General features: G+C 42.9%; 1 protein-coding gene and 1 non-coding gene across 29 annotated transcripts in view; one reads left to right on the forward strand and one right to left on the reverse strand.

Annotated features, from left to right (window-relative positions):
* The window catches only part of ABI2 (abl interactor 2), a 73,105-nt gene extending 48,543 nt beyond the window's left edge, over positions 1 to 24,562 (reverse strand). For 3 of the 28 annotated variants that reach the window (XM_060194089.1, XM_060194081.1, XM_060194080.1), the window contains exons 1-2: positions 24,090 to 24,552; positions 8,134 to 8,301 (exon numbers count right to left, since the gene is read on the reverse strand). In XM_060194089.1, coding sequence (XP_060050072.1) covers positions 8,134 to 8,301; positions 24,090 to 24,206 — 285 coding nt within the window. In that variant the 5' untranslated portion in view covers positions 24,207 to 24,552. Of the gene's footprint in view, positions 1 to 8,133; positions 8,302 to 24,089 lie in introns of all 28 variants that reach the window. The other 25 variants (XM_060194093.1, XM_007520483.3, XM_060194096.1 and 22 more) reach the window with 22 other exon arrangements.
* On the forward strand, positions 12,413 to 12,538 carry LOC132539675 (small nucleolar RNA SNORA31). The gene has a single exon (XR_009551005.1). It is a non-coding gene; the product is annotated as a small nucleolar RNA SNORA31 (small nucleolar RNA).
* Positions 24,563 to 25,036: the final 474 nt, after the last annotated feature.

Here is a 25,036-nt window from a genome sequence, read left to right on the forward strand (position 1 = left end):
AGGTAATCCTAACAGAAGCCTAAGGTTATAACAAAATGGAACTTGTGTTTTCAATTTTTATGTCAGAAGTATTAATAAATCTCCAGGAAATAAAGAGGGAGAATTAATTTTCCACTTAATATTTGTGCTAATACAGTTATATTTTATAAAAAGCATATTTCAATTGTTTGAAAAACCTGAGACTTCTTTAAAAAAAACCACTAAGACATTTTATTATACCTGAAGACTAGAGATACCTACATGTTATTGTAAGTTCTCTTTATTTTTATTTATTTATTTATTTTTGCCTCCAGGGTTAATGTTGGGGTTTGGTGCCTGCACTACGAATCCACTGCTCCTGGAGGCCATTTTTCCCCTTTTGTCGCCATGTCATCGTTGTTGTTGTTATTGCTGTCATTGTTGGATACGACAGAGAGAAATCGAGAGAGATGGGGAAGACAGAGGGGGAGAGAAAGATAGACACCTGCAGACCTTGAAGCAGTCCCACTGCAGGTGGGGAGCCGGAGGCTGGAACCGGAATCTGTACGCCGGTCCTTGTGCTTTGTGCCATGTGCGCTTAACCCACTGCACTACCACCCAGCCCCTGTAAGTTCTCTTTATAAATACATAAGTATGCACAGCCCAAATCCACAGACCATTACAATAGCATAAAGAGAAAATCAATAGAGCACAGAAGAAGATCACAGAACTATAAATCTAAATAAGGAACAGTTATTATAAAAGCATAAAATGGAGGCGGCTAGGTGTCTGGAGAGAAGACAAAGTAGAAACATAATGATTAATAAGTAAATCAGAACTTCATTAGGGAAGTGACAATTCTCATAGTACTAAACTCTAGAAGAAATTGGCTAAAAGAAATCCAAAGGAAAATATCTTATTATTTTATATTAATTTTCAGTAAAAATTGAAAGCAAGTTTTAGAATATAGTTTTTAATAGCATATATCTATGATATAAAGTCAAAATAATTCAGTTTGGCTACATGTTTTCTGCTGACTACTCTGAAAGAATGCTTGCAATGGGCCGGGCAGGAGTGCACATGATGGAGTGCACACGTTAGGTAGGATGCACAAGGACCGGGTTCAACCACTGGGTCCCCACTGCAGGGGAGCAGCTTCACGAGCAGCAAAACTGGTATACAGGCCTCTCTTTTCCCCTCTCTGTTTTCCTCATTCCCCTCTAATTTCACGCTGTCCAACCAAGTAAAAAGATTTTTTTAAATTTTTTAAATATTTATTTTCCTTTTTGTTGCCCTTGTTTTTCATTGTTGTAGTTATTGTTGTTATTGATGTTGTCATTGTTGGATAGGACAGAGAGAAATGGAGAGAGGAGGGGAAGACAGAAAGGAGGAGAAAAAGACACCTGCAGACCTGCTTCACCTCCTGTGAAGTGACTCCCCTGCAGGTGGGGAGCCGGGGGCTCGAACTGGGATCCTTCCGCCGGTCCTTGCGCTTTGCACCATGTGCACTTAACCCACTGTGCTACCACCCAACTCCCATAAAAAGATTTTTTAAAGGGAGGAGCAGAACGGCCACTAGTAACCTTAGTGGCAATAAAAAAATAGATGCTTGCAATTAGGAAACCTAGGGTTTCCCAACAGTGACAGTTAAGACTTTGAAGTGGATATTTTATTATGTATGGGGTGTTGTCCTGAGCACTGTTAAGAGGTGAAGAAGCATCTCAGTAAAGTAAGTTACAACGCTACTTCACCCGAAGTTGTGACAACCAAAATTATCTGACATTTTCATACTGCCCTTGGTAAAACTAACAGACAATGGCTTAAAGGACTCATCATTTTGTGCCTTACATTACTAACGCTCAAATATCAATGGCTTCCCGTTATAAAATTGACCCAAGATGAATGCCTCTAGTGACCAAGTACAGATAATTGGTGCTGTTAGCTTTTAAAAGCATCTACAATAATAAAAGTAACTCACAGTTAAGAAGAGTATACTTTGTATTCTTGCCATCCCACTACCATACTAGGGTGAGCTACTAGAATTGATGTGGACATAATCAAATAAACTTGTAATAAGGTAGTTATGGGTTCATTTGGAGTGAGAATATTAACAGTGAATAATAAATCTACCACACAGATTAGCTAGGGCAAGCTTGACCCTGAAGATACCTAAGTTAAAATCCTCTATTTAGTTTTTTCAAAGCTTTCTCTCTGTAAAATATAATCATATTCAAGTTAAGAGTAATATAATGAACATCCCTATACACCTGAGATCCATCTTTAACAGTTATATATAAATTCAGTCCACTGTCAATTAAAAAAAGAATTTTTCTAAAGTTCCTGTAACAGTTGTAAATTTTATTTAAGTTTTTAAAATTATCATATTTATTTATTGAATAGAGACAGCCAGAAGTCGAAAGGGTAGAAGAAATAGAGAGGGGGGAGAGAGGGAGAGAGACACCTGCAGCCCTGCTTCACCTCTCACATAGCCTTCCCCCTATAGGTGGAAACTGAGGGCTAGAACTTGGGTCCTTAAGCATTGTAACATGTGCTCTCAACCATAGGTACCACCTCCCAGCCCCACAATTGTAAATTTTAAAAATGGCAACTAAGCTTTTCCTAAATTTAATTTGTAGCTTTCAGTAATTACCATTGCTTTATTTCCCAACAATACTAAATTTATTGCTATATTTTGGGAGTACAAGTCCAACTTTGATATTTAGGAAAAATTTAAGTGAGAAAAATATTTCAAATATATCCTAGCTTTCTAAAGTTACAAGTTATATGACAATAAACTTCCTTCTAGAAGAGACTTCAATAAAACACTCACCTGTGACAAGTAAAAAAAAAAAAAGTGTTTAGCAAAGAAAACTGAAAGTAATACAAGCACCTTGCTATAGATGTTATCACTGTGCTATTAACCAAACACCACACTACGGAATGCCGCTACAACTGTGCAGGACTTCCATTTACTCACAGCTCCTGGTTCTTCCATCCTTCTCACTGTCGCCAAGCTGATCTCACATGCTGCAGGCTTCCCCCATGACACTTCAGCCACGCAGTGCCAAACCCAGCCTCCTCTAAGATGATTCTTGTTGTCTTGAGATAGTCATTCTGACACCCAGCTGCCTTGCAAGCCTGAGCCCCACTCCCCGGTCTCCATCATAGACCCAAGCACATGCTCAGGCCACAGCAGGTGACAGAAAAGTACTATAGAATGTATTTTGGTTTTTGCTTATCCATGCATTGTTGAATCCCATTACCACAGACCATGGAGAGTTGACTGTACTGGATAGCACTACCTCAGTTAGATGCCCATCACTGTGTGAAAACATCTGCAATCAAACAGTTAACAGTGGATTAACTCAACTAAGTTGGATGTTTTTTAATAGGCCTCTTACTAGTAAATTAATGTCTCAAATAAGTACTTTTAAAGTTGTAAATAAATTCTAAATTATTCATCTTTCACATAGTAAAATACTAGCAAATAGAATGGGTAATTTTTAGTCACTTTTTTATAAAATGTATACACTGTATATAAGATTAGAACTACAAGTATCACACTTTCTACATATGATTACATATTGAAGGCAGCCGTAACATAATGGTTATGCAAACAGACTCTTAGGTCTGAGGCCCTAAGGTTCCAGGTTCGATCTCCCACCACAAGCCAGAGCTGAGCAGTGCTCTGGTAAATAAACAGACACATAATGATAACTACTAGTGTTTTACTTAACGTTGGCATTTTTTAGAGAAAAAGAAACTTTTTATGAGTTTCTCAGGATTTATCTTCCATAGCCTTTTAGTACTTAACCATCAGAAAGGATTAATTCTAGGACTAGAGGTAAGATTCACCGGGTAAGGTTCATGCCTTGCCACACCACCGCTTGGGTGTGGTACCATGGCACCAGGGACAGCTCCAATACCGGCGTCTCTCCCTCTTTTCTGTCTCTCTGAATGAAAAAGCCCAGGAACGGTGAAACTGTACGCATGGGAGGTTCTGGCTTTACACACAAACATATGTACATACATACACGGACACACATTAAACCCACTCCTATGTTGTGAACATTCCTCTTTATAGCCTTTACTTATTACCTGTTAAAATCAAACCTGTTAAATTTGACTCAGCTCTTAAGTGGGAGCATTATTACTTAAAAAAAAAAGTAAAAAATATTTATTTACTCCTTTATTAATGGGAGAAGAGGGAGAAAGGAGAGAAAGGAGGGGAAAGAGAGAGAAGGAGCCAGAGCATTACTATGAACATGCAATGCCAGAGATAGAACTCTGGGACCTCTTGAACTCAAGACATCATGTTTGCAAGATGGGCACTCTACCTGCTGTACCATCTGCCAGGACACGACACATTACTTGTTCAGTTATGTTGCATTTTGATCTCTCTTGGGACTCCTATGTCTCGATGAACTGATTACAAATAGCGTTGACTGTTTTCAGTTGTTGAGAGAAAATATGGGTTAGACCTAGCTTAGAATTTTACTGTTTTATAGAAATTTAGTTAAATTTTCCATAAAATTTTTCTTACCAGAAATGGACACAAAACAATGAGTACAGTAAATAGTATTCATCCTAACATATATACTGATTTAATAGGAACTACACGTATCCTACAAATTGAAACTCTTATAGTTACATATCTCAGAAAAATACTTAATGTTAATTATCCCCTACTCTCAATCTGAAGATTAAATTTTTCAATTTGCTTTCAAACAATAAGCTTCCAAAGAATTGCTAGGATAACAACAGTAGCAAAGCTAGAGATGAAATTACTTTAAGGGCCCAGGAGGTGGCATCATGGATAAAGCCTTGAACTTTCAAGCATAAAGTTCCAAGTTTAATATCCAGCATCCCATGAGGCAGAGTGATGCTCTCTAGTTCATTAGCAAGTAAATGAATCTTTTTTGGCATTGCAGCAAAGTAAAAGACTCTGGGGTGGGTGGGGACAGAGTTTAGGTCCTGGAACAGGATGACAGTGGACCTAGTGGAGACTGCATTGTTATGTGGAAGACTAAGAAATGTTATGCATGTGCAAACTATTACATTTACTGTCAACTGTAAAACATTAATCCCCCAATAAAGAAATTTTTTAAAAATTACTTTCAGGGGTCGGGCAGTGGCGTACCTGGGTAAGTGCCCACATTACAGTGCACAAGGAGCAGGGTTCAAGCCCTTGATCCCCATGTGCAAGGCAGAAAGCTTCAGAGTAGTGAAGCAGGGCTGCAGGTGTCCCTCTGTGTGTTTATTTCCCTCTCTATCCCTCCCTCTGCTCTCAATTTCTCTCTGTTCTCTATCAAATAATAAATAAATGACAATATTTTTAAGAAGAAAGAAAAAAATCATTAAAAACTACTTTAAAATGTATCATCCTCGGGAGTCAGGCTGTAGCTCAGCGGGTTAAGCGCAGGTGGCGCAAAGCACAAGGATCAGCATAAGGATCCCGGTTCGAACCCCAGCTCCCCACCTGCAGGGGAGTCGCTTCATAGGCGGTGAAGCAGGTCTGCAGGTGTCTGTCTTTCTCTCCCCCTCTGTCTTCCCCTCCTCTCTCCATTTCTCTCTGTCCTATCCAACAACGACAACAATAATAACTACAACAATAAAACAACAAGGGCAACAAAAGGGAATAAATAAATAAAATAAATATTAAAAAAAAAAAGTAAAATGTATCATCCTGGTGGCAGGAGGTAGCCAAGCTGTAGAGCAAGCTCACACTTCACAGTGCACTAGGAGGAGATGATTTCAAACCCCTGGCACCACACAGGAGCAGCAAGCGTAATGGGGGGAACTTCATGAATGGTGGAACAATACTATGATCTTTCTCTTCCTCTGTCTCTTACGTATTTTTTATTTTCGTTTTTTAATATTTTATTATATTTATTTATTGGATATGAATAGCCAGAAATTGAGAGGGAAAGGAGTAAAAGAGAGGGAGAGACAGAGAGACACCTGCAACACTGCTTCACCACTCACAAAGCTTTCCCCCTGCAGGTGGGGACCAGGGGCTCAAACCCAAGTCCTTGTGCACCTATAACATGTGTACTCAACCAGGTACACCACCACCCGGCCTGTCTCTTTTTATATTGCCAGGGGTTTTCACTAGGGTTTACGACCTTCAAGACTCCACCACTCACGGCAGACTTTTTTTTTTCTTTTTAAAGAGAGAGAGACAGAAGGGGGGAGAAAGTGAAGACGACATACCACAGCACTGCTCCACCAGTCATGAAGCTTCCCTTTTGCATAGTGTTCCCAGTGGTAGTCGGGAGCTCAACCCACATCTTCACACATAATAAGAGTGCACTCTACCTAGTGATCTATGTATCTCCCCAGCCCCTTTCCTCCATCTTTCTCTGCTATTATGGGGGGATGGGGGGTGGAAAGAGTCTTCCAGGGGGAGGGTAGGTAGGTGGTGGCACACCAGGTTAAGCACACATAGTACAAAGCATAATGAGCCATGCAAGGATCCCAGCAGTTCAAACCCTGGACTTCCCACCTGCAAGGGGGCGGGGCGTCTCACAAGCTGTGAAGCAGGTCTGCAGGTGTCTATCTACCCCATCTCTCTCAATTTCTCTGTCCTAACCAAAAAAAAAAAAAAAAAAAATTGAAAAAATGGCCACAGAAGAAGTAGATTTGTAGTGCAGGCACCAAGCCCCAGCAATAACCCTGGAGGCAAAAAAAAAAAAAAAAAAAGAGTCTTCTAGAAGCAAATACATCATCACTAGAACACCTATGGTGATCTACATAAAGAACATTCCCTATATGCATGACCCTGTTTTAGCCCTGCCCCACCCCCATGAAGTGCTGTCGTCCCCCCACCCCCGCCATCCCCTTCTGCTTTTTTATAGCTGGGGGTGGGGGAATAGGACTTTCCTGACATAACATTGCCTTGTAGATAATGTAAAGGTAGTATAAATTACACACTCTTCATACTGTGTCATCTTTTCAATTAAAAAAAAAAACCTGAACCTAAGTATTCACTATCCTGTCTTTTTAAAAATTTTTTCTGACATTAGAGAAACAGTTGCTATGTTGATTTGTTGAATCTTTTCCTGATAGTAAAATCAATGAACTTCACATTGTTAATTCAAATCTAGAGTAATTGGGGGAAAAGTTTAGTTGTATCACAGTGACAGAAGAATTGAATAGAAAAGTCCGCAGAATGGGTTAAAAATAGGTTATAAATCCTGGCGGCCATCTTTTCCATTCTACTGGATAGGACAGAGAGAAACTGAGAGAGGAGAGGGAGAGAGAAGTGCTTGGGTTGGAGCTCCCATTCCCCACCTGCAGTAGGGCTGCTTCATGAGCAATGAAGCAGGTCTGCAGCTGTCTAACTTTCTCTATCTCTTTTTTTTGTCTCCAAGGTTATGCTGAGGCTTGGTGCATGCACTATGAATCCACTGCTCCTGTGGCCATTTATTTTTATTTTTCGATAGGACACAGAGAAATTGAGACGGGAAGGGAAAATAGAGGAAGAGAAAAAGACACCTGCACACTGCTGGTGAAGCGACCCTCCTGCAAGTGGGGAGCCAGAGTCTCAAACCAGAATCCTTGCACTTCATACTATGTGCACTTAACCTGGTCTCTCTCCCTATCTCTTTCTCCCCTCTCAATTTCTCTCTGTCCTATCCAATAAAATGGGGGGAGGGAGAATAAATGGTCGCCAGGAGCAGTGGATTCATAGTTCAGGCACTGAGCCCCAGCAACTGAAGGAGGAAAAAAAAAAGGAAAAATGCAATGAAAAAATATTTTTATTCTATATAAAAGTATTTTAAAAGACTCCTAGATTAATCTTTCCACTACTGTGGCATAGTACCACCATGAGAAACAAAAGTGTTAGTAACATGAAAAAAATTAACAAATCACCAAGCAGTAGTAAATATTTATGTATTTTTAAAGAAATGTGAAAATCAGCAAAAGTAGCAAGCCCAATTTCCACAAGGCCTATTATTTATAAACATGATAAAAACATTTTAATAGAAATAGTTTATTACTTCCCATCAAAATCACAGAAAGCAGTCATTCTACAAAAATTTAACAAACTAACCTATTAGTTTACATTTCCCAAGTCATGCATGTGAGTTAACTCATAAAAACCATCAGCATTACCTATTACCATTATTAAGTGTTCCTCATAAGCAAATTAAGAAAATAGTGTAATCTTACTTGTGATATATGATTGATTGAAGATTCCATCCTCCGTAGCTGGGATGCCTGGATATCCAGCATTTGCAGTACATTGTTGGCTAAGGTATTTATCAGGTAGGCAACACTCGCTAAAGATTGGGTGGTATAGGCTTTGGTTTCTTCTAGGGCTCGCTGCTTGTCTGCTGACTAGAAAATTAAAAAACAAAATAATAATCACTAATAAAAAAATAACACCTATGGGGAGGTAGCCAAACAGAAATGACTTGCACTTCACTCCCCCTAGAAAGATATCCAAACCCCATGCGATAGACAGGAAATCCTATACTGAACAGGCTTTCTGAAGCAAAGAACAAGAACTGAGCACGCAAGCAGTGGACACACAGAGAGGCCCTCCCCTAAGGGGGGGGGGGAGTCCCTTTGTGCCAACAACAAGCCACAGTTAGGTAAGGAAGAGATCTCTAAAATAGAAGACTTTAATCTAGCCATATGGACCAAAATGTCAGCACCCAAGTCCTACTGCAATCCTATCCCAATACCTTCACAACAAGAAACAAGAAACTGGATGTGAGGGCAATCTGGCTGAGACATTTATCACCCCACTGATCGCCAGGGTTGATTCGACTGATCTGGCTGGCTAGGCGGGTGTCCCCTTCCTCCCTCACCGCTCCATGTGCGTCCCTCCCGAAGCTGCGCCGCGCTGGGTCGAAGAGGACGACCTTCCTCAAATAGAGTTGGACTGGTCTTCGGTCAAGGGTGTACGAGTAGCTGCGCTCCCCTGCCAGAACCTCCAAACAAGCTCTCAAGGAAACAAGAAACTAAAGGCTCTAAACAGGAGCTAGGCAAAAGCCTTCCTGAATGCTATTTCAGAAAGCAGCTCTGGAGATGTTCATGCTGGAGTCAGTCTCCACAGAAACAAATCTTCAGGATGGATTCAGGGAAGAACACTCCCTCGCCCCTCCGCAGGCTACCAGGAACAAACACAACTCTGCCATTACCTGGACTCGGGCCCCAGCTACATATCAGACCTGAGAATACACCCACAGCAACCTAAAGCCTGCTGAGTACTTTCAAGAAAACTATGTATACATCCTAATGACATCAAAGCGGTGGTCCTAAAGGTGCTCAATCACCAGAGAGAAGCCAAGAGGGCTGGGTGGTGGCGCACCAATATCACCATGCACAAGTGCCTGGGTTCAAGCCCCCACTCTCCACCTACAGGGGAAACTCTTCATGAGTGGTGAAACAGGTCTGCAGATGTCTATCGTTCTCCATCCCTCTGTACCCCCCCCCCATTTCTCTCCGTCCTGTCAAATAAAAATAAAATAGAAAGAAAGGAAGGAAGGAAGGAAGGAAGGAAGGAAGGAAGGAAGGAAGGGAGGGGGGGAGGGGAGAGGAGGAAAGAAGGAAGGGTGAATGGAAAGAAGAAAGGAGCAAGCCACCTGGAGCAGTGGATTCATAGTGCAGGCAACAACTCCCAGCAATAACCCTGGTAGGGGGGGAAGAAAAAAAAAAGCCCAACAGAAGAAAAATTTCAACAAACCCAAAGTATAAACAAAGTCAAAATGGAAGTCACAGAAATAAGTAATATAGTAACTGAGCTTTAAAAAAAAAAATGCAGTTGAGGCGGCCATGAGTGGAAAGGCCAGAGGTCGAAGTGGTAAGCTAAAGAACAGCATAGAAGAAACTGTTCAAAGAGAAAGAAAGAAAAGGGGATAACTAGAGGGGCTAAAATAAAGGTAAATAACATAAATGACTTAAGGGACAACCTCAAGAGTAATAGCATTTGCATAACAGGTGTACTAGAAAGAGAAAGAAACTAAGACTAAAGGACACAGACCACCAGATCCAGGAAGCTCAAAGAGTTACAAACATGACAGACACCAACACGCATAGCAAGTAAAACAGTAATGATAAACAGAAATGTGAAAGCAGCAAGAGAAATGTAAATAATCATCTACAGGGGGCCCCCATAAGATTATCAGCTAATGTAAGAACAGAAAATCTCAAAGTCAGAAAGAACTGACAGCATATGTTTAAAAGCACTGAATGGTGGGCTGGGCCGTGGCATACCCAGTTAAGCACACATGTTACCATACACAAGGACCCAGGTTCAAGCCCTGGCTCCTCACCTACAGGGAAGATACTTTTTGAGTGGTGAAGCAAGTCTAGAGGTGTCTTTCTCTTTCCCTCCCTACCTCCACCTCTCCTATCAATTTCTCTCTGCTGTATCCAATAAAAGAGAAAAGAAAATTTAAAATAGGAAAAAATTACTTCTGAGAACAACGGATTTGTAGTGCATGTACCAGGTCCCAGTGATAAGCATGTTGGCAGTAAAAAAATAAAAAAATAAAAGTGTTGAATGGAAAAGACCATAACCCAAGAACATTCTATCTAGCTAAAGCTATCATTCAGGTTTGAATGATGAAGAGCTTTTCAAATAAGCAATAAATTAAAGGAACTTATCACCACTAAACTAGCCCTACAAGAAACTAGACTCAACTAAAGGGTCTTCCATAAAAAGAATGCACAGGGAGTCAGGCAGTAGCACAGCGGGTTAAGCGCAGATGGTGCAAAGCGCAAGGACCAGTGTAAGGATCCTGGTTCGAACCCCTGGCTCCCTACCTGCAGGGGCATTATTTCACAAGTGGTGAAGCAGGTCTGCAGGTGTCTATCTTTCTCTCCCCCTTTATCCTTCCCTCCTTTCTCCATTTCTCTCTGTCCTATCTATCCAACAACGATGACATCAACAACAGTAACTACAACAATAAAACAACAAGGGCAACAAAAGGGAATAAATAAATATTTAAAAAAGAGAAAGCAAGCACTGAAAGATCTCATTTATATGACAAAAATAAAGAAACACAGCACATGGAACCACGGAAAGTCATATAAAACAACCCTCTGGACTCAATGCAGAAGTGAGGCTACCCCACTAGGGAAACATAGAAACAGGCTGGGAGTATGGATCCACCTGCTAATGCCCAATATACAGAGGAGAAGCAATTACAGAAGCCAGACCTCCCACCTTCTGCACCCTATAAGAATTTTGGTCAATACTCCCAGAGAGATAAAGAATAGGAAAGCTTCCAATGAAAGGGATGGGATACGGAACTCTGGTGGTGGGAATTGTGTGGAATTGTACCCCTCTTATCTAACAGTCTTGTCAATCATTATTATGCCAATCAATAAACTTAAAAAAAAATTTAGTGAGGCTACCAAAGGAGATGAGGGGTGCAAAATGCAGAGAGGATCCAATGGACTCTCATGAAGAGAAATTGGCGCTTCAGTGGTGGATGTGGGGTGATAGCACACTTTGGTAGCATATGAACTTGCACTACTACAACATTTACAGCCAGTAAACCAAGATTATCTCAAAAAATAAATTGTAAAAAGTTTTAAATAGCATCAAGAATAATAGTGATTTTCAGTTAATATTTCCCGAATGTAAATCCATGGATATTTGCCAGGAACCAGCAGTTGCTACATAATTTATTTTTTAATTTCCACAATAATTCATTTATAAAGTTATATTTATGTTTATATACACACATATAAACATCATATAACATGGATCTTCTGAATAAATGAATTCAAAGCAAATTTAGTTTTGTTTTAGTGCTCAACTATGTTAGTCCCAAGTCATTCTAACTACACAACAAATTAAAGAGCCAAATATGCTAAATTTAATCTATTAATAATGCATCCACACCAATTTACAACCAAATACACATAACACTGTATGTACATACAAATGGAAAAAATGTTGAGTTCGATATTGTTTCAATAACTATGAGGGGGATACCAGAGTCTTCCCAAAGTGTATCATCTGATAGGATTACAACACATGAATCAAAACTACTTCAATGTGCTACCATGCTCAAATTTCAAGGATTAATAGATTTTGGCAAGGTATTATTTATAAACTTACTGTTTCTCATTTAACTTTTATGAGCTTAGTTGTTTAGTATTACACATTTGCAAGTTTACTTTTCGTTTATAATTCCTAAATGTGTTTTGATTATGAGCAGTTTATAGCTTATATCTGAACATTAAGTAACATTTTTATAAATCAGTTAAGTCAACCCAAGCTTTCCAACAGGGTTCTATTACTGAAGTCTCAATTACTGTAGCAGTTTATAGCTAAGTATGAAAAAAGAGTGAAAATATAATCATAGAAGTATTAATAAGACAGCCTTAACATTTCTGTTTAACTAAGTGAGGTACCCCCCCATTAAATGAAGTTTGATCCCACATGATATAGAAATAATTTGTATTAAATTTAAAAAAAAAAGAAATACTGCATCCACTGGTAGACCTTTGAACAGTTTCCTGTTACTATTTGGTTTACACTAGGATGCAAGAGGAAAAAATCCCTGCACTTTCTGTCTTTGTGGCAGCCCAGACTGAATAAGGGTACATATCTGCAGTCTATGAGTATTAATCGCTTTCACGGATGACAAATGTTTAATATAGTCTTTTTTGTGTTAACACCGACAACAAAAAAATAATGAATGTGTAAAGTACTCTACTCACTCTTATGTGTTTATTCATTGGTAGCACTACTCACTTTAATGTAATAATTTATTGACAGCGTAGCAGTAATTTTCACTAGTAAAAGAGTAATTTTTATTTTTTTTTTTAATATTTATTTATTCCCTTTTGTTGCCCTTGTTTGATTATTGTAGTTATTATTGTTGTTATCATTGTTGTTGGATAAGACAGAGAGAAATGGAAAGAAAAGGGGAAGGCAGAGAGGGGGAGAGAAAGACAGACACCTGCAGACCTGCTTCACCGCCTATGAAGCGACTCCCCTGCAGGTGGAGAGCCAGGGGCTCGAACCGGGATCCTTAAGCCAGTCCTTGTACTTTGTGCCACCTGCACTTAACCCGCTGCACTACCGCCCGACTCCCTAAAAGAGTGATTTTTAGAAAACGAAACTACCAGAAGTAGTTTATGAGAATGTTATAATAAAAGAGAATTTTGTAGCCACTACAACAATAAGAAGGTGGAGTTTCCCTGCAATAAACTATATGAGGCTCTACCAGATACACAAGACACTGTGCAGAAAGATAAGGAATTCTCAATGTGTATACTTACATGTTTTGTTGCAAAAGACTGACACAGATTACTAACCTGAATGAACAGGTGAGCAAGAAATCTAGTGAAGTAATGAAAGCAGAAAGAACAGTATGAGGTAGGGGGCTGTGTGGTGGCACAGAGGGTTAAGTGCATATTGCATGAAGGACAAGGACCAGTGTAAGAATCCCGCTCCCCATCTGCGGGGGGGGGGGGTGTACTTCACAAGCGGTGAAGCAGGTCTGCAGGTGTCTGTCTTTCCTCTCCTCTGTCTTCCCCTCCTCTCTCTCTCTCTCTCTCTCTTTTATATTTTTATTATCTTTTATTTATTTATTGGATAGATAGCCAGAAGTTGAGAGGCAAAGGGAGAGAGAGAAGGAAAGAGACAGAGAGATACTTGCAGCCCTGCTTCACCACTTGCAAAGCTTTCCCTCTGCAGGTGGGTACTGGGAACTCGTATCTGGGTCCTTGAGCATTGTAACATGTGTGCTCAACCAGGTGCACTACCACCCGGCCATTCCCCTCCCCTTTCAATTTCTCTCTGTCCTATCCAACAGCAACAACAGCAATGACAACAAGGGCAACAAAATGGAAAAAATGGCCTCCAGGAGCAATGGATAGATAGTACAGGCACCAAGCCCCCAGCGATAGCCCTGAAAGCAAAAATAAAATAAAATAAAATAAAATAAAATAAAATAAAATAAAATAAAACTAGTGGTCCAGGAGGTGGTGTAGTGAATAAAGCATTAGCTCTCAAGTGTGAAGTCCTGAGTTCAATCCCTGACAGCACATGTAGCAGAGTGACATCTGGTTCTTTCTCTCTCTCTCTGCCTATCATTCTTCATGAATAAATAAAATCTTTTAAAAAGAAAACTACATCATTTAACACCATGCACCAAAATCAATCAAAGATCTGGATATTAGACTAGAAACCCTAAAATATATAGAAGAAAATATTGACAGCACATTACAGAATTTTTTTTAAATATTTATTTTACTTATTTATTCCCTTTTGTTGCGCTTGTTGTTTTATTGTTGTAGTTATTATTGCTGTTGTCGTTGTTGGATAGGACAGAGAGAAATGGAGAGAGGAGGGGAAGACAGAGAGGAGGAGAGAAAGATAAGACACCTGCAGACCTGCTTCACTGCCTGTGAAGCGACTCCCCTGCAGGTGGGGAGCCGGGGTTCGAACCGGGATCCTTATGCCGGTCCTTGTGCTTTGCGCCACCTGCGTTTAACCCGCTGCGCTATAACCCGACTCCCACATTACAGAATCTTAACAATGAAGACGTATTTGGAGACTTGAGCCCATGGCATGTGAAATGAAAAGAGAAGTGAGTAAATGAGACTAAACCAAACTATAAAGCTTCTGCACATTGAAAGCAAACTACACAAGGATAACCAGGCAACCCAGTAATTGGGAGAAGATAATTTACACATCACACATCAGACAAGCAATTGATATCAAACACCTATAAAGAACTGGTACAGCTCAACAAAAAGGAAAAAAAATAACTCAATTAAAAAGTGGGCCAAAGAACTGTTTTTTCTTTTTGTTGTTGTTGTTGTTTTATTTTGTTTTGTTTTGTTTTGTTTCGTTTTGTTTTACCAGAGCACTGCTAAGCTCTGGCTGATGGTGGTGTGGGGGTTTGAAGCTGGGACTACGGAGTCTCAGGCACGAGAGTCTCATTATACAACCTTTATGCTATCTATCTCTGCCCCAAATAATTTTCTAAAGAAGAGATACACATAGCCCATAGACATATGAAGAAATGCTCTACCTCATTTATCAGAAATATGCAAATCAAACCCACATTAAGATCCCACTTCACTGTAATAATGGCCTATAGCAACGAGGCAGGAAATGACAGGTGTTGGCGAGGCTGTGAAGAAAGGGACACTCTATTTATTACATGGATACTGGGAATGCAAACTGGTGCAGCCCCTCTGGAAGACTATACAGACAGTCCTTAAAACAAAGGAAAAAGGAACTACATTATGATCAGCAATACCACTCAGGTATTTACCCAAGGGACATGTAGTTAACCAAAGGGATGTATGCACCCCTGTATTCATAGCCACATTACCCACCACAAAGACTGGAAGCAGCCTAATTAATCCATTGAAATATGACTGGTTAAAGAAGTTATGGAGGGGCCAGGTGGTGGCACACCTGGTTGAGCGCATGTTACATGTGCAAGGGCCTAGGTTCAAGTCCTTGGTCCCCGCCTGCAGGGGGAAAGCTTTCCGAGTGGTAAAGCACTGCTACAGCGCTTGCTCGCTCGCTCGCTCGCCCTCGCACACACTCTCTCTCTCTCTCTCTCCCCCTTTCTCTCCCTTCCTCTCAATTTCTAGCTGTTTATATCCAATAGATAAAGATAATAAAAAGATTAACAAAACGTTTTTTGTTATGGGAAAGCAGGAGATAACATAATGATTATACAAAGATCTCCTCATGCCTGAGACTTCAAACTCTCAGTTCAATCCTGTGCTGTGTTACCATGTGCTGATGCAGGTTCAAACCTGGTCCCTACTGCACTGGAGAAAGGTTCACTGCAGGTCGGGGTAGATAGCACACTGGTTATGTGAAAGACTCTCATGCACGAGGCTCCAAAGTCCCAGCTTCAAGCCTTCATACCACCATAAACCAGACCTGAGTAATGCTCTAGGGGAGGGGGGAAAAAGTTATGACATTTATTCTCCATGGAACACTGTCCTGCAGTAATTAAAAAAAAAAAAGGTGACATTGTGTCCTTTGGGAAGAAATGGACAGAACTACAGGTGACTGATTATGCTTAGCGAAATAAGTAAAGATGTAAAATATAACCACCAGATTGTTTCACTCAAATGTGGCATCTAGAGAACAGGGAATACATGGGGGGGGGGGGGTTTCTAAAACTTTGTGAGAACTATGATGGTTACCATTGGGAGGGTGAGGGCACAAAATTTTGATGGTGGATGTGGTATGCAACTACACCTTGTAACCCTACAACCTTGTAACCTATTAAAGTCACAAAAATAAATTAATTTAAATAAATAAACAAGAGCTGAGAGATAAGTTACCCAGCAGAGTTCACACTTTACCATGCCCAAAGACCGCTGTGCAAGCCCTAAGCCGCCACATGAGAACTCTGTGCAGAGACAGAGACAGGCTTCACAAGCAGCAGAACATAACTGTGATGTCTCTCTTTCTCCTTCTCCCTGTCTCTCACTAAGAGTGGAGAACCTTTTTCCTGCCAAAGGCCTCTTTTTTTTTTTAAGCATATTTATTTTTTTAATTTATCTTCTGTTTTATTTATTGAGTAGAAACAGCCAAAAATTGAGGGAAGGGCGGAGACAAACACCTGCAGTACTGCTTCACCATTCACAAAGCTTTTCCCCTGCAGGTGGGGAGCAGGGGCTCTAAACTGGGTCCTGGAGCACTATAACATGTGCACTCAACCAGGTGTGCCACCGTCCGGCCCCCTCTGCCAAAGGTCTTCTGGATATTTATAACATCATCTGTGAGCCATTTAAAATTACCAAGTCAAAATTAGCACTTAATATTGCTATGAAATGAGCGCCCAGATTTATTGAATTTTGAATTCCACCTGTGGTTACCTTGGCAGGGCCAAGTGTTCCCCATCCTTTATCTACAAGGCAAGGATTAAAAAAAGCTCCACACTGAGCAGTGATACCCTACAGTTATGAAGTCCTAGCAAGAAACCCAGAAAGTAAAAGGGAAAATAAGCAAAATAACAGTAAGAAGTAAATGAAAGTATAAATATTCTAAAGAAGTATTTCTCTACAACAAAAAGGGGGAAAAATGGCCTCCAGGAGCGGTGGATTCATGGTGCAGGCACCGAGCCCCAGCACTATGAATCCACTGCTCCTGAAGGCCATGTTTTTCCACTTTTTATTGGATAGGACAGAGAAATTGAGAGGAGAGGGGAAGATAGAGAGGGAGAGAGAAAGATAGACATCTGTAGACCTGCTTCACCTGCAGGTGGGGAGTCGAGGATTGGAACTGGGATCCTTGTGCTTTACACGTGCTACCTCCTGACTCCCACTATCTGTATTCATGCACAGACAAAATTGACAGGTAGAGATCAGGGTTGTAAGTAGTAAAGGAAAAAAAAGTTCTCCAGGCAGTTAACATTAGAAATGTAAAACTTGGGGGCCGGGTGATAGTGCAGTGGGTTAAGCGCACATGGTGCAACGCGCAAGGACCGGAGTAAGGATCTCGGTTTGAGTCCCCAGCACCCCACCTGCAGGGGGGTCACTTCGTAAGCAGTGAAGCAGGTCTGCAGGTGTCTATCTTTCTCTCCCCTTCTCTGTCTTCCCCTCCTCTCTCCATTTCTGTCTTATCCAACAACAACAACAAAACAGTAACAATAATAATAACAATGGTCTCCAGGAGCAGTGGACTCGTAGTGTAGGCACTGAGCCCAGCAATAACCCTGGAGGCAAAATAAATAAATAACATCTCCAGTGAAATATTTAGAGTGTTTACTGTGCACATGGTAAGGCAGGCAGACTGACAGGTGAGTTATCTCACTTAACCTCTCTAATTTTCCTAATGAGGTACTTTAAAAAAAGACAAAAGTGTTTACACAGCTACAGGGGAGATAATTCTCAAATTATTTAGTTTCACCCAGTTGTTTGTGCATGTACGTATGTATTGTGTGTATATTTACGTGGACACACACACATGTGCGCACGTGTGCGCGCGCCTCCAGGATCTGGTGCTCAGTGCTGGCACTACAAATCCACAGCTTCTGGCAGTTTCTTCCTTCCTTCCTTCAGTAGGACAGAGAGGACTTGAGAGAGGAGGAGGAGACAGGGAGGAGAGCAAAGATAAAGACACCTGCAGACCTGCTTCAATGATCATGAAGCGTCCCCACTATAGGTGGGGAGCGAGGACTGGAACCCAGGTCCTTGGACTTCGCACCGCCCACCCCCACCCAGGTGTCTGTTTTTAGATTTAATTGTTAATGAGAGGAGAGAACCCAAGTATCACTCTTGCTCAGCACACCTGATGCTGGGGACTGGGCCTCCTGCTTTCATTACCCACTACACCAATCTAGGGCCGCCATCGTCTTCCGTTTCTTTTCTTTCTTTCCATTTTAGTTTATTTTACTGCCACCAGGGGTATTGCTGGGGCTTAGTGTTGGCACTATGAATCCACTGCTCCTGGTGGCCATTTTTTCTTTTTTTTCTTTTCCCTTTCTGTTTATATTTTATTTGATAGGACAGAGAAATAGAGGGAGAAGGGAGATAGAGTGAAAGACAGACACTTAAAGATCTGTTGTGTGTGTATTTGTGTATCGCTTTCTTTCATTAAAAAATTAAATGAGCACAATATAAAAGACAAATTTGAAACTCTTAAATTTTCATTCTTCAACCAGTCATGACTATATGATTACCTTATAAACATTTTACACAATTTTTATGGATTCTGGAATTATTTATTTATTTTTACCAAAGCACTGCTCAGCTCTGGCTTACGGTGGTGTGGGGGATTGAAGCTGGGACTTGGGAGCCTCAGGCATAAGTCTGTTTGCATAACCATTATGCTATCAACCAACACCCCCTCCCCAAGTATTTCTGTTGGCACAGGGAGGGAAGAGAGGGAAAGCTATATCATCTCCCCCAATATTCAAGACTTAGAAAAAAAATTACTGCAGATAAGCTTACTTTGTTTTTTTAACCAGAGCACTGGTCAGCTCTGGTTTATGCTAGTGCTGAGGAATGAACCTGGGATCTTCAATGCCTCATGTTTTGAAAGGCATGAAAGTCTTTTTGTATAACCACAATACTACTCTCTGGCCCTTAATAGAAAATTCTTAATTTCTGTTCTGAATAAATCTGTATTTTCCTTATAATTTGAACAACAATCATTATTCACAAACAGCCTAACTTTATGGAAAAATGAAAACATAGACATGTTGGTTTTCAGATTTACTTTAGAAATCTACCAAACATTTAAGCAACCTACCCCATAGTAAAATGTTTATATTTGTAAAATTCAGGAACATGTGGTGGCGCACCTGGTTAAGTGCACATACTACATTAGACAAGGGCCTGGGTTCAAGCCCCTGGTCCCCACCTGCAGGAGAAAAACTTCATGAGTGATGAAGCAGGGATGCAGGTGTCTCTCTGTCTATCCCTTGCCTATCCCACCCCCTCTCAAATCCTCTCTGTCCCTATCCAATAATAAGTAAATAAAAATAAATTAAGAGACAAAATTCCAAGTTAATCAACATGTAGAGTCCAAGCTATTCAAAACTTAAAAAAAAAAAAAAAAAGAAAAGAAAAAAGAACCCTGGGAGCCCAGGTGGTAGTACACCTGGCTGACCACATACATTCCCATGGCAAGGACCCAGATTCAAGCCCCTGATCCCCACCTGGAAGGGGGACATTTCACAAGAGCTGAGCAGGATATCCTGCAGGTGTCTCTCTCCCTCTCTATCTGTACTTCTCTCATTTTTCTGTCCTATCAAATCAAGAGAAAAAATTCTAGGTGTTTCCTAAATTGTTTATTAAGGTTTATATTACTAAAGGAAAAAAGACAGTTTGTATGCATTAAGCTCTCTCAAAAGAAATTCTTAAAATCAATCTGCTAAGTATCAGTAAACTAATTTTAACTTTTCATCATCACATTTAAGGAAAAATATGTTGATGATATTTTTTGCAGAGGTTAAAATAATACAGTAAACACTCTAAATATTTCACTGGAGATGTTATTTATTTATTTTGCCTCCAGGGTTATTGCTGGGCTCAGTGCCTACACTACGAGTCCACTGCTCCTGGAGACCATTGTTATTATTATTGTTACTGTTTTGTTGTTGTTGTTGGATAAGACAGAAATGGAGAGAGGAGGGGAAGACAGAGAAGGGGAGAGAAAGATAGACACCTGCAGACCTGCTTCACTGCTTACGAAGTGACCCCCCTGCAGGTGGGGTGCTGGGGACTCAAACCGAGATCCTTACTCCGGTCCTTGCGCGCTGCACCATGTGCGCTTAACCCACTGCACTATCACCCGGCCCCCAAGTTTTACATTTCTAATGTTAACTGCCTGGAGAACTTTTTTTTCCTTTACTACTTACAACCCTGATCTCTACCTGTCAATTTTGTCTGTGCATGAATACAGATAGTGGGAGTCAGGAGGTAGCACGTGTAAAGCACAAGGATCCCAGTTCCAATCCTCGACTCCCCACCTGCAGGTGAAGCAGGTCTACAGATGTCTATCTTTCTCTCTCCCTCTCTATCTTCCCCTCTCCTCTCAATTTCTCTGTCCTATCCAATAAAAAGTGGAAAAACATGGCCTTCAGGAGCAGTGGATTCATAGTGCTGGCACGGAGCCCCAGCAATAACCCTGGAGGCAAAAAAAGATACAGGTAGTAACTAATCACTCCTAATGCCAGTAATATTTATGAATGGTATTTTTACAAGATATTTGTATCAAGTACAGCAGGTCTATAAAACAATTATTTCATTCAAATTGTTGCCTTACAATGGATGAGGGGGAAAAAAATCACACTAACACTGGGCAAATCAAATTTATTTGAGAACTTGGTTTCTCAGACAATTCTGTAAGCCCTTCTTTGAAGTCAGAGTACTTATAGTGCAACTGTTTACAGGATAATTGTGTAATCATCTTCCTCTCTTTAGTCAATTTTCACACTAAATATAATCAATAACAATAATCTTAGCTTAATTTTTTTAATGTCCCTATGCATAAAACCAAGTGTTCAGAAAACAGTGAGCAAAGGACATCATCTGTTACATTCAATCAACAAATTTCTCCTTTTTCTGCTTTATAGCCAACAATTACATCTCACAAAGTAAAATGAGTACTAGGTAATTGTGAGCTAGTGGTTAGGACACAAAAGGGATAAACTGACCATCTGATGACATTCCACCCACCCCATTAGTTTGTCCTGGTCACAAGGAGAGTCATCCAATTGAGTAGCTGGGTCAGCACAAATCCACTATCGCTATGTTCTATTTATCCACTCTACTGCAAACAAATCATGTTAAGAGCTGTCATCAACCACTAACATGCATACTGGACTCCAAAACATAATAATCCGAGAGCTAAATTACTAGTCTATGTAGGTACTTAGGCTGAAGAAATAAGCTATTTTAAATCCAGATCACTTCCACTAATGAATATTTATACATTGAATTTTTAAAATACTACCACCCTAAAAGCTTTGAGTCCTGTTTGCTAAGGCTGATGAGAATAACACTATTCTCTTCTCAACTAGAAATGCAAAGACAAAAGACTATGGCATCACTGATCCCTCCCTTTAACCTCTAGTTTGATTTTAGTCACTCCATTCCCCCCCACCACCACCTCCATGCATATACAACCAGACCTGGAGAGAGGTAGGCACACCACAACACAAAAAGCTTCCCTGGTGTCCTGACTTTGCTGTGCAGCTCCAGCCTGGCCCCCGCATGCAGTGAGCTGTTCTGCTGCCCCCAAGCTCAGCTTTATTAGTCCAGGTGCCTTTATGTAACAACTGCAAATTTAAGAGAAACCAAACCTTCAGATTACAATAAGAATTCCCCTCCCTGGGAGCCAGGCGCAGCAGGTTAAGTGCACGTGGTGCAAAGCGCAAGTGGTGCAAAGCGCAAGGACAGCCATGAGAATCCCAGTTCGAACCCCCAGCTCCCCACCTGCAGGGGGGTCGCTTCACAAGCGGTGAAGCAGGTCTGCAGGTGTCTATCTTTCTCTCCCCCTCTCTGTCTTCCCCTCCTCTCTCCATTTCTCTCTGTCCTATCCCACCATGACGACATCAACAACAACAATAACTACAACAATAAAGCAAGGGCAACAAAAGGGAATAAACATTTAAAAAGAAGTCCCTTCCAAAGAGAGACAAATCTTTCCCTCCTGGTAATAATCACAACCCAATTGTTTTTCCACCCTCAATTTGTTTGTTTTAATACTGTATTTCTTTGTTTACTGGACAGAGACAGAGAAATCAAGAAGGACGAGGGAAGACAGGCAGAGAGACACCTGCAGACCTGCTTCACCTCTTGAGAAGCTTCTCCCCTGCAGGTGGGGACTGGGGGCTTGAACCTGAGTTCTCGCACATTTTAACCTATGTTCAACTAGGATGGCACTGCCTGGCCCCCTCAATTTCTCTTATAATTTAAAACTCTTTTCTGGCTGGAAGGAGTGAACACTTTGCAACTCCAAGGGATGGGGTGCCTTGAGTTGGAGCCCATTAAACCATCACTCAACAGGCTTCACGCAGTGTGGCGTGGCTCTGCCGGTCTCTCTCTCCCTCTCCCTCTCAAAAATACAGAAAAGATGGATGGGGGAGGGGGCACTCATCTGTTTCTCACAAGAGCAAGACCCTGGGTTCATTCCCTAGAGACACAAAAAGCCACTAACTAGGTAAGTACGCCTCCCACTTACTTCAGGTAAGCGTGCAAGCGCCACCTGCCTGCCTCGGCTTCACCTCTTCCAGATGGTGCATTTCTCTGATGCCCACCCGTCGCCCAGTGAACACTGGCAACCCCGGGCAGCAGCCGGCCTGCTGTCACGCTGAGGTTGTGAGTGTCATGACACACACACACCTGGGGAAACCCAAGCAGCCCAACCCTGATGCTCTCCTCCTCCGCTTCAGGCAAGGCCGCATGGCTCTTGGGTCTGAGACCTGCTTCCCCACTCCAGCTGCACTGCTGCCTGGTAGGGAGGCAAGGGCTTGCTTGGGGTTTGTACGGGCCTTTCTCCAATAGAAATGTCCCCGCCCGGATGGTCAAAGCCCACAGGACCCTGCCTGACTAGCCATGGGGTCCTCACAAAATCGGTGAGTCCACACATTTCTAACTCTTTTCTTTTCTTTTCTTTTCTTTTCTCTTCTCTTCTCCCTTCCCAGTCTCAACCAAGGCTGGATGGAGAAGGCTTCCCGGATGGCTAGTGACGCCTGGAGAACCAGAGATGGTTGTAAGAGGGCCAGGAAACAGCACCACGGTTCCGTAAAGAGCTCTGCGCCCCAGGTTCAATCTCCAGCACCACTGCAAGCCAAAGCGGAGCACTGCTCTGGTCTCTGTGTCTCTTTAATAAAATAAGAGAGTTAAACCACTAAATTCTTTTAAAAAATAAAAACAAAAAGAGAGAGAGAGAAAGGTGGGGGGGTGGAAGTCAAAACGAAGAAACAACAGTCCCTCCATTTCTGCGGACCCCCGAGAGAACCTGAAATGGCCGGGGGTGGGGGGGGGGGGCACGGAGCCTGAGATTCTCCAGCGGCCACGAGGGAGACAAAAGCCGCCGAGCTCGCACCTGGCGCCCGACCTGCCCCTTCGGCCCGCCAGGCATCGCCGGGACCCCGAGCCCGGCCAGGGCTTCCTTCCCCGGGTCTCCTCCGGATAGTCACGATGATTCTCCGTCCCGCAGGAACGCCATCCTGAACATATTATATATATACACGGCAACAACTCCCAACAAGAGGAAACTGCTCCTGACGTTACAACCTCAACAACAACAAAATGAAAAGCCGGCCTCTTAATTTTAATGTTTCCCTTTTTTAAACGCATTCACAGGAATGCGAAACTGGGGCACTTTACTTTGCAGCTACACAGCTCCTTAAAAAAAGAGAGTTCGGGAGAGAAGGGTGGCCCGCCGATCCCAACACACAGACACACACAGACGCCCCGACTGCCACGGGGGTGGGGGGGTGGCGGGCGGGATTCTGTGGAATGAAAACGCCGCGGCCGGGCGCGGGGGCGGCGGGGACCGAGGCGGCCTGACGGGCTGGAGCGCTCGCGTCGCCCCCAGGACCGCGCTCCCCGCCCCCGGGCCGCGTCCGCCGCCTCCCCGCCCGTCCCCGCCCGTCCCCGCCCCGAGCCCCGCGGCCCCGCGGCCCCGCGGCCCCGCGGCCCCGCAGCCCCGCACGTACCTGGATATAGTTGTTCTCGCAGTAGTCGGCCACCCGCTCCAGGTTCGTGTAACTGTCGAAGAGGGCCCGGCGCCCCCCCGGGATTTCCTCCTCCAGCAGCATCTGCAGCTCCGCCATCTTCACATCCTCCTCGGGCTCCTCAGACAGACCGCTGAGGAGGCGGCGGCAGGGAAACTCAAGCCAGCGAGAGGAGGAGAGGCGGCGACCGCGGCGGCCACTCGAGAGGAGCGAAAAACACCCCCCCTCCGCAGGCGCGCGACGGGGGAGGGGGACAACGCGGGACGGGGGCGGGGCGCGAGCCGACGGACTCCCGGCACGGTCACCGCGGCGACGGCCGGCAGCGCGCGCGCGCACGCGCGCTCCGTTCCACTCCCTCCCCGGCTCCCTCCGCCCCCCGGCGCCCGAAAAAGATTCCCACCCTGGGCCGCGCCGCGCGCCCCTCCTCCACTTCCGGCGTCTCCTAGCGACCGCCAGAGTGGGGGCCGGGATGTGCGCGGGAGCCAGGCGCCCGGTTAACCCTTCGGAGCCCGCCGGGTGCGCTGCTAGGCCACCCTACCGCGGCCTTTGTTTTCCCGGCGTGGGCCGCGCCCCCAGCCTCCGCGTCCCCTCACCCCGCTTATCCGCACCCCGAGGCCCCAGTCCTCCAGCCCGATAGATAAGGGTGGACACACAAAACTTTGGTGCAGGTCTGACTCCTCCTCTGTCCCCTTGGGCAGTGATTGATGAATCCGACTTCCCTCATCCCACATTTCCTGCACCTGGGCTTCTTAGCCCTCACTTGCCCTCCAGAGCTGTGTTTTGCATTGCCAATTGAGCCTCTCTCCCCACTTGCTGGTCCCACAGATCGGGTCTTTGTGCTTGCCCGGAAGATTCGCATGCTCAGTGACACTTTTTTTTTTTCCTTTTTGTCATTTCTTTGCTTCCCTCAACCCCACTGCATTTTTTCC

The sequence above is a fragment of the Erinaceus europaeus genome, chromosome 7, assembly GCF_950295315.1.
Source record: "Erinaceus europaeus chromosome 7, mEriEur2.1, whole genome shotgun sequence".
Classification (NCBI taxonomy): domain Eukaryota; kingdom Metazoa; phylum Chordata; class Mammalia; order Eulipotyphla; family Erinaceidae; genus Erinaceus; species Erinaceus europaeus.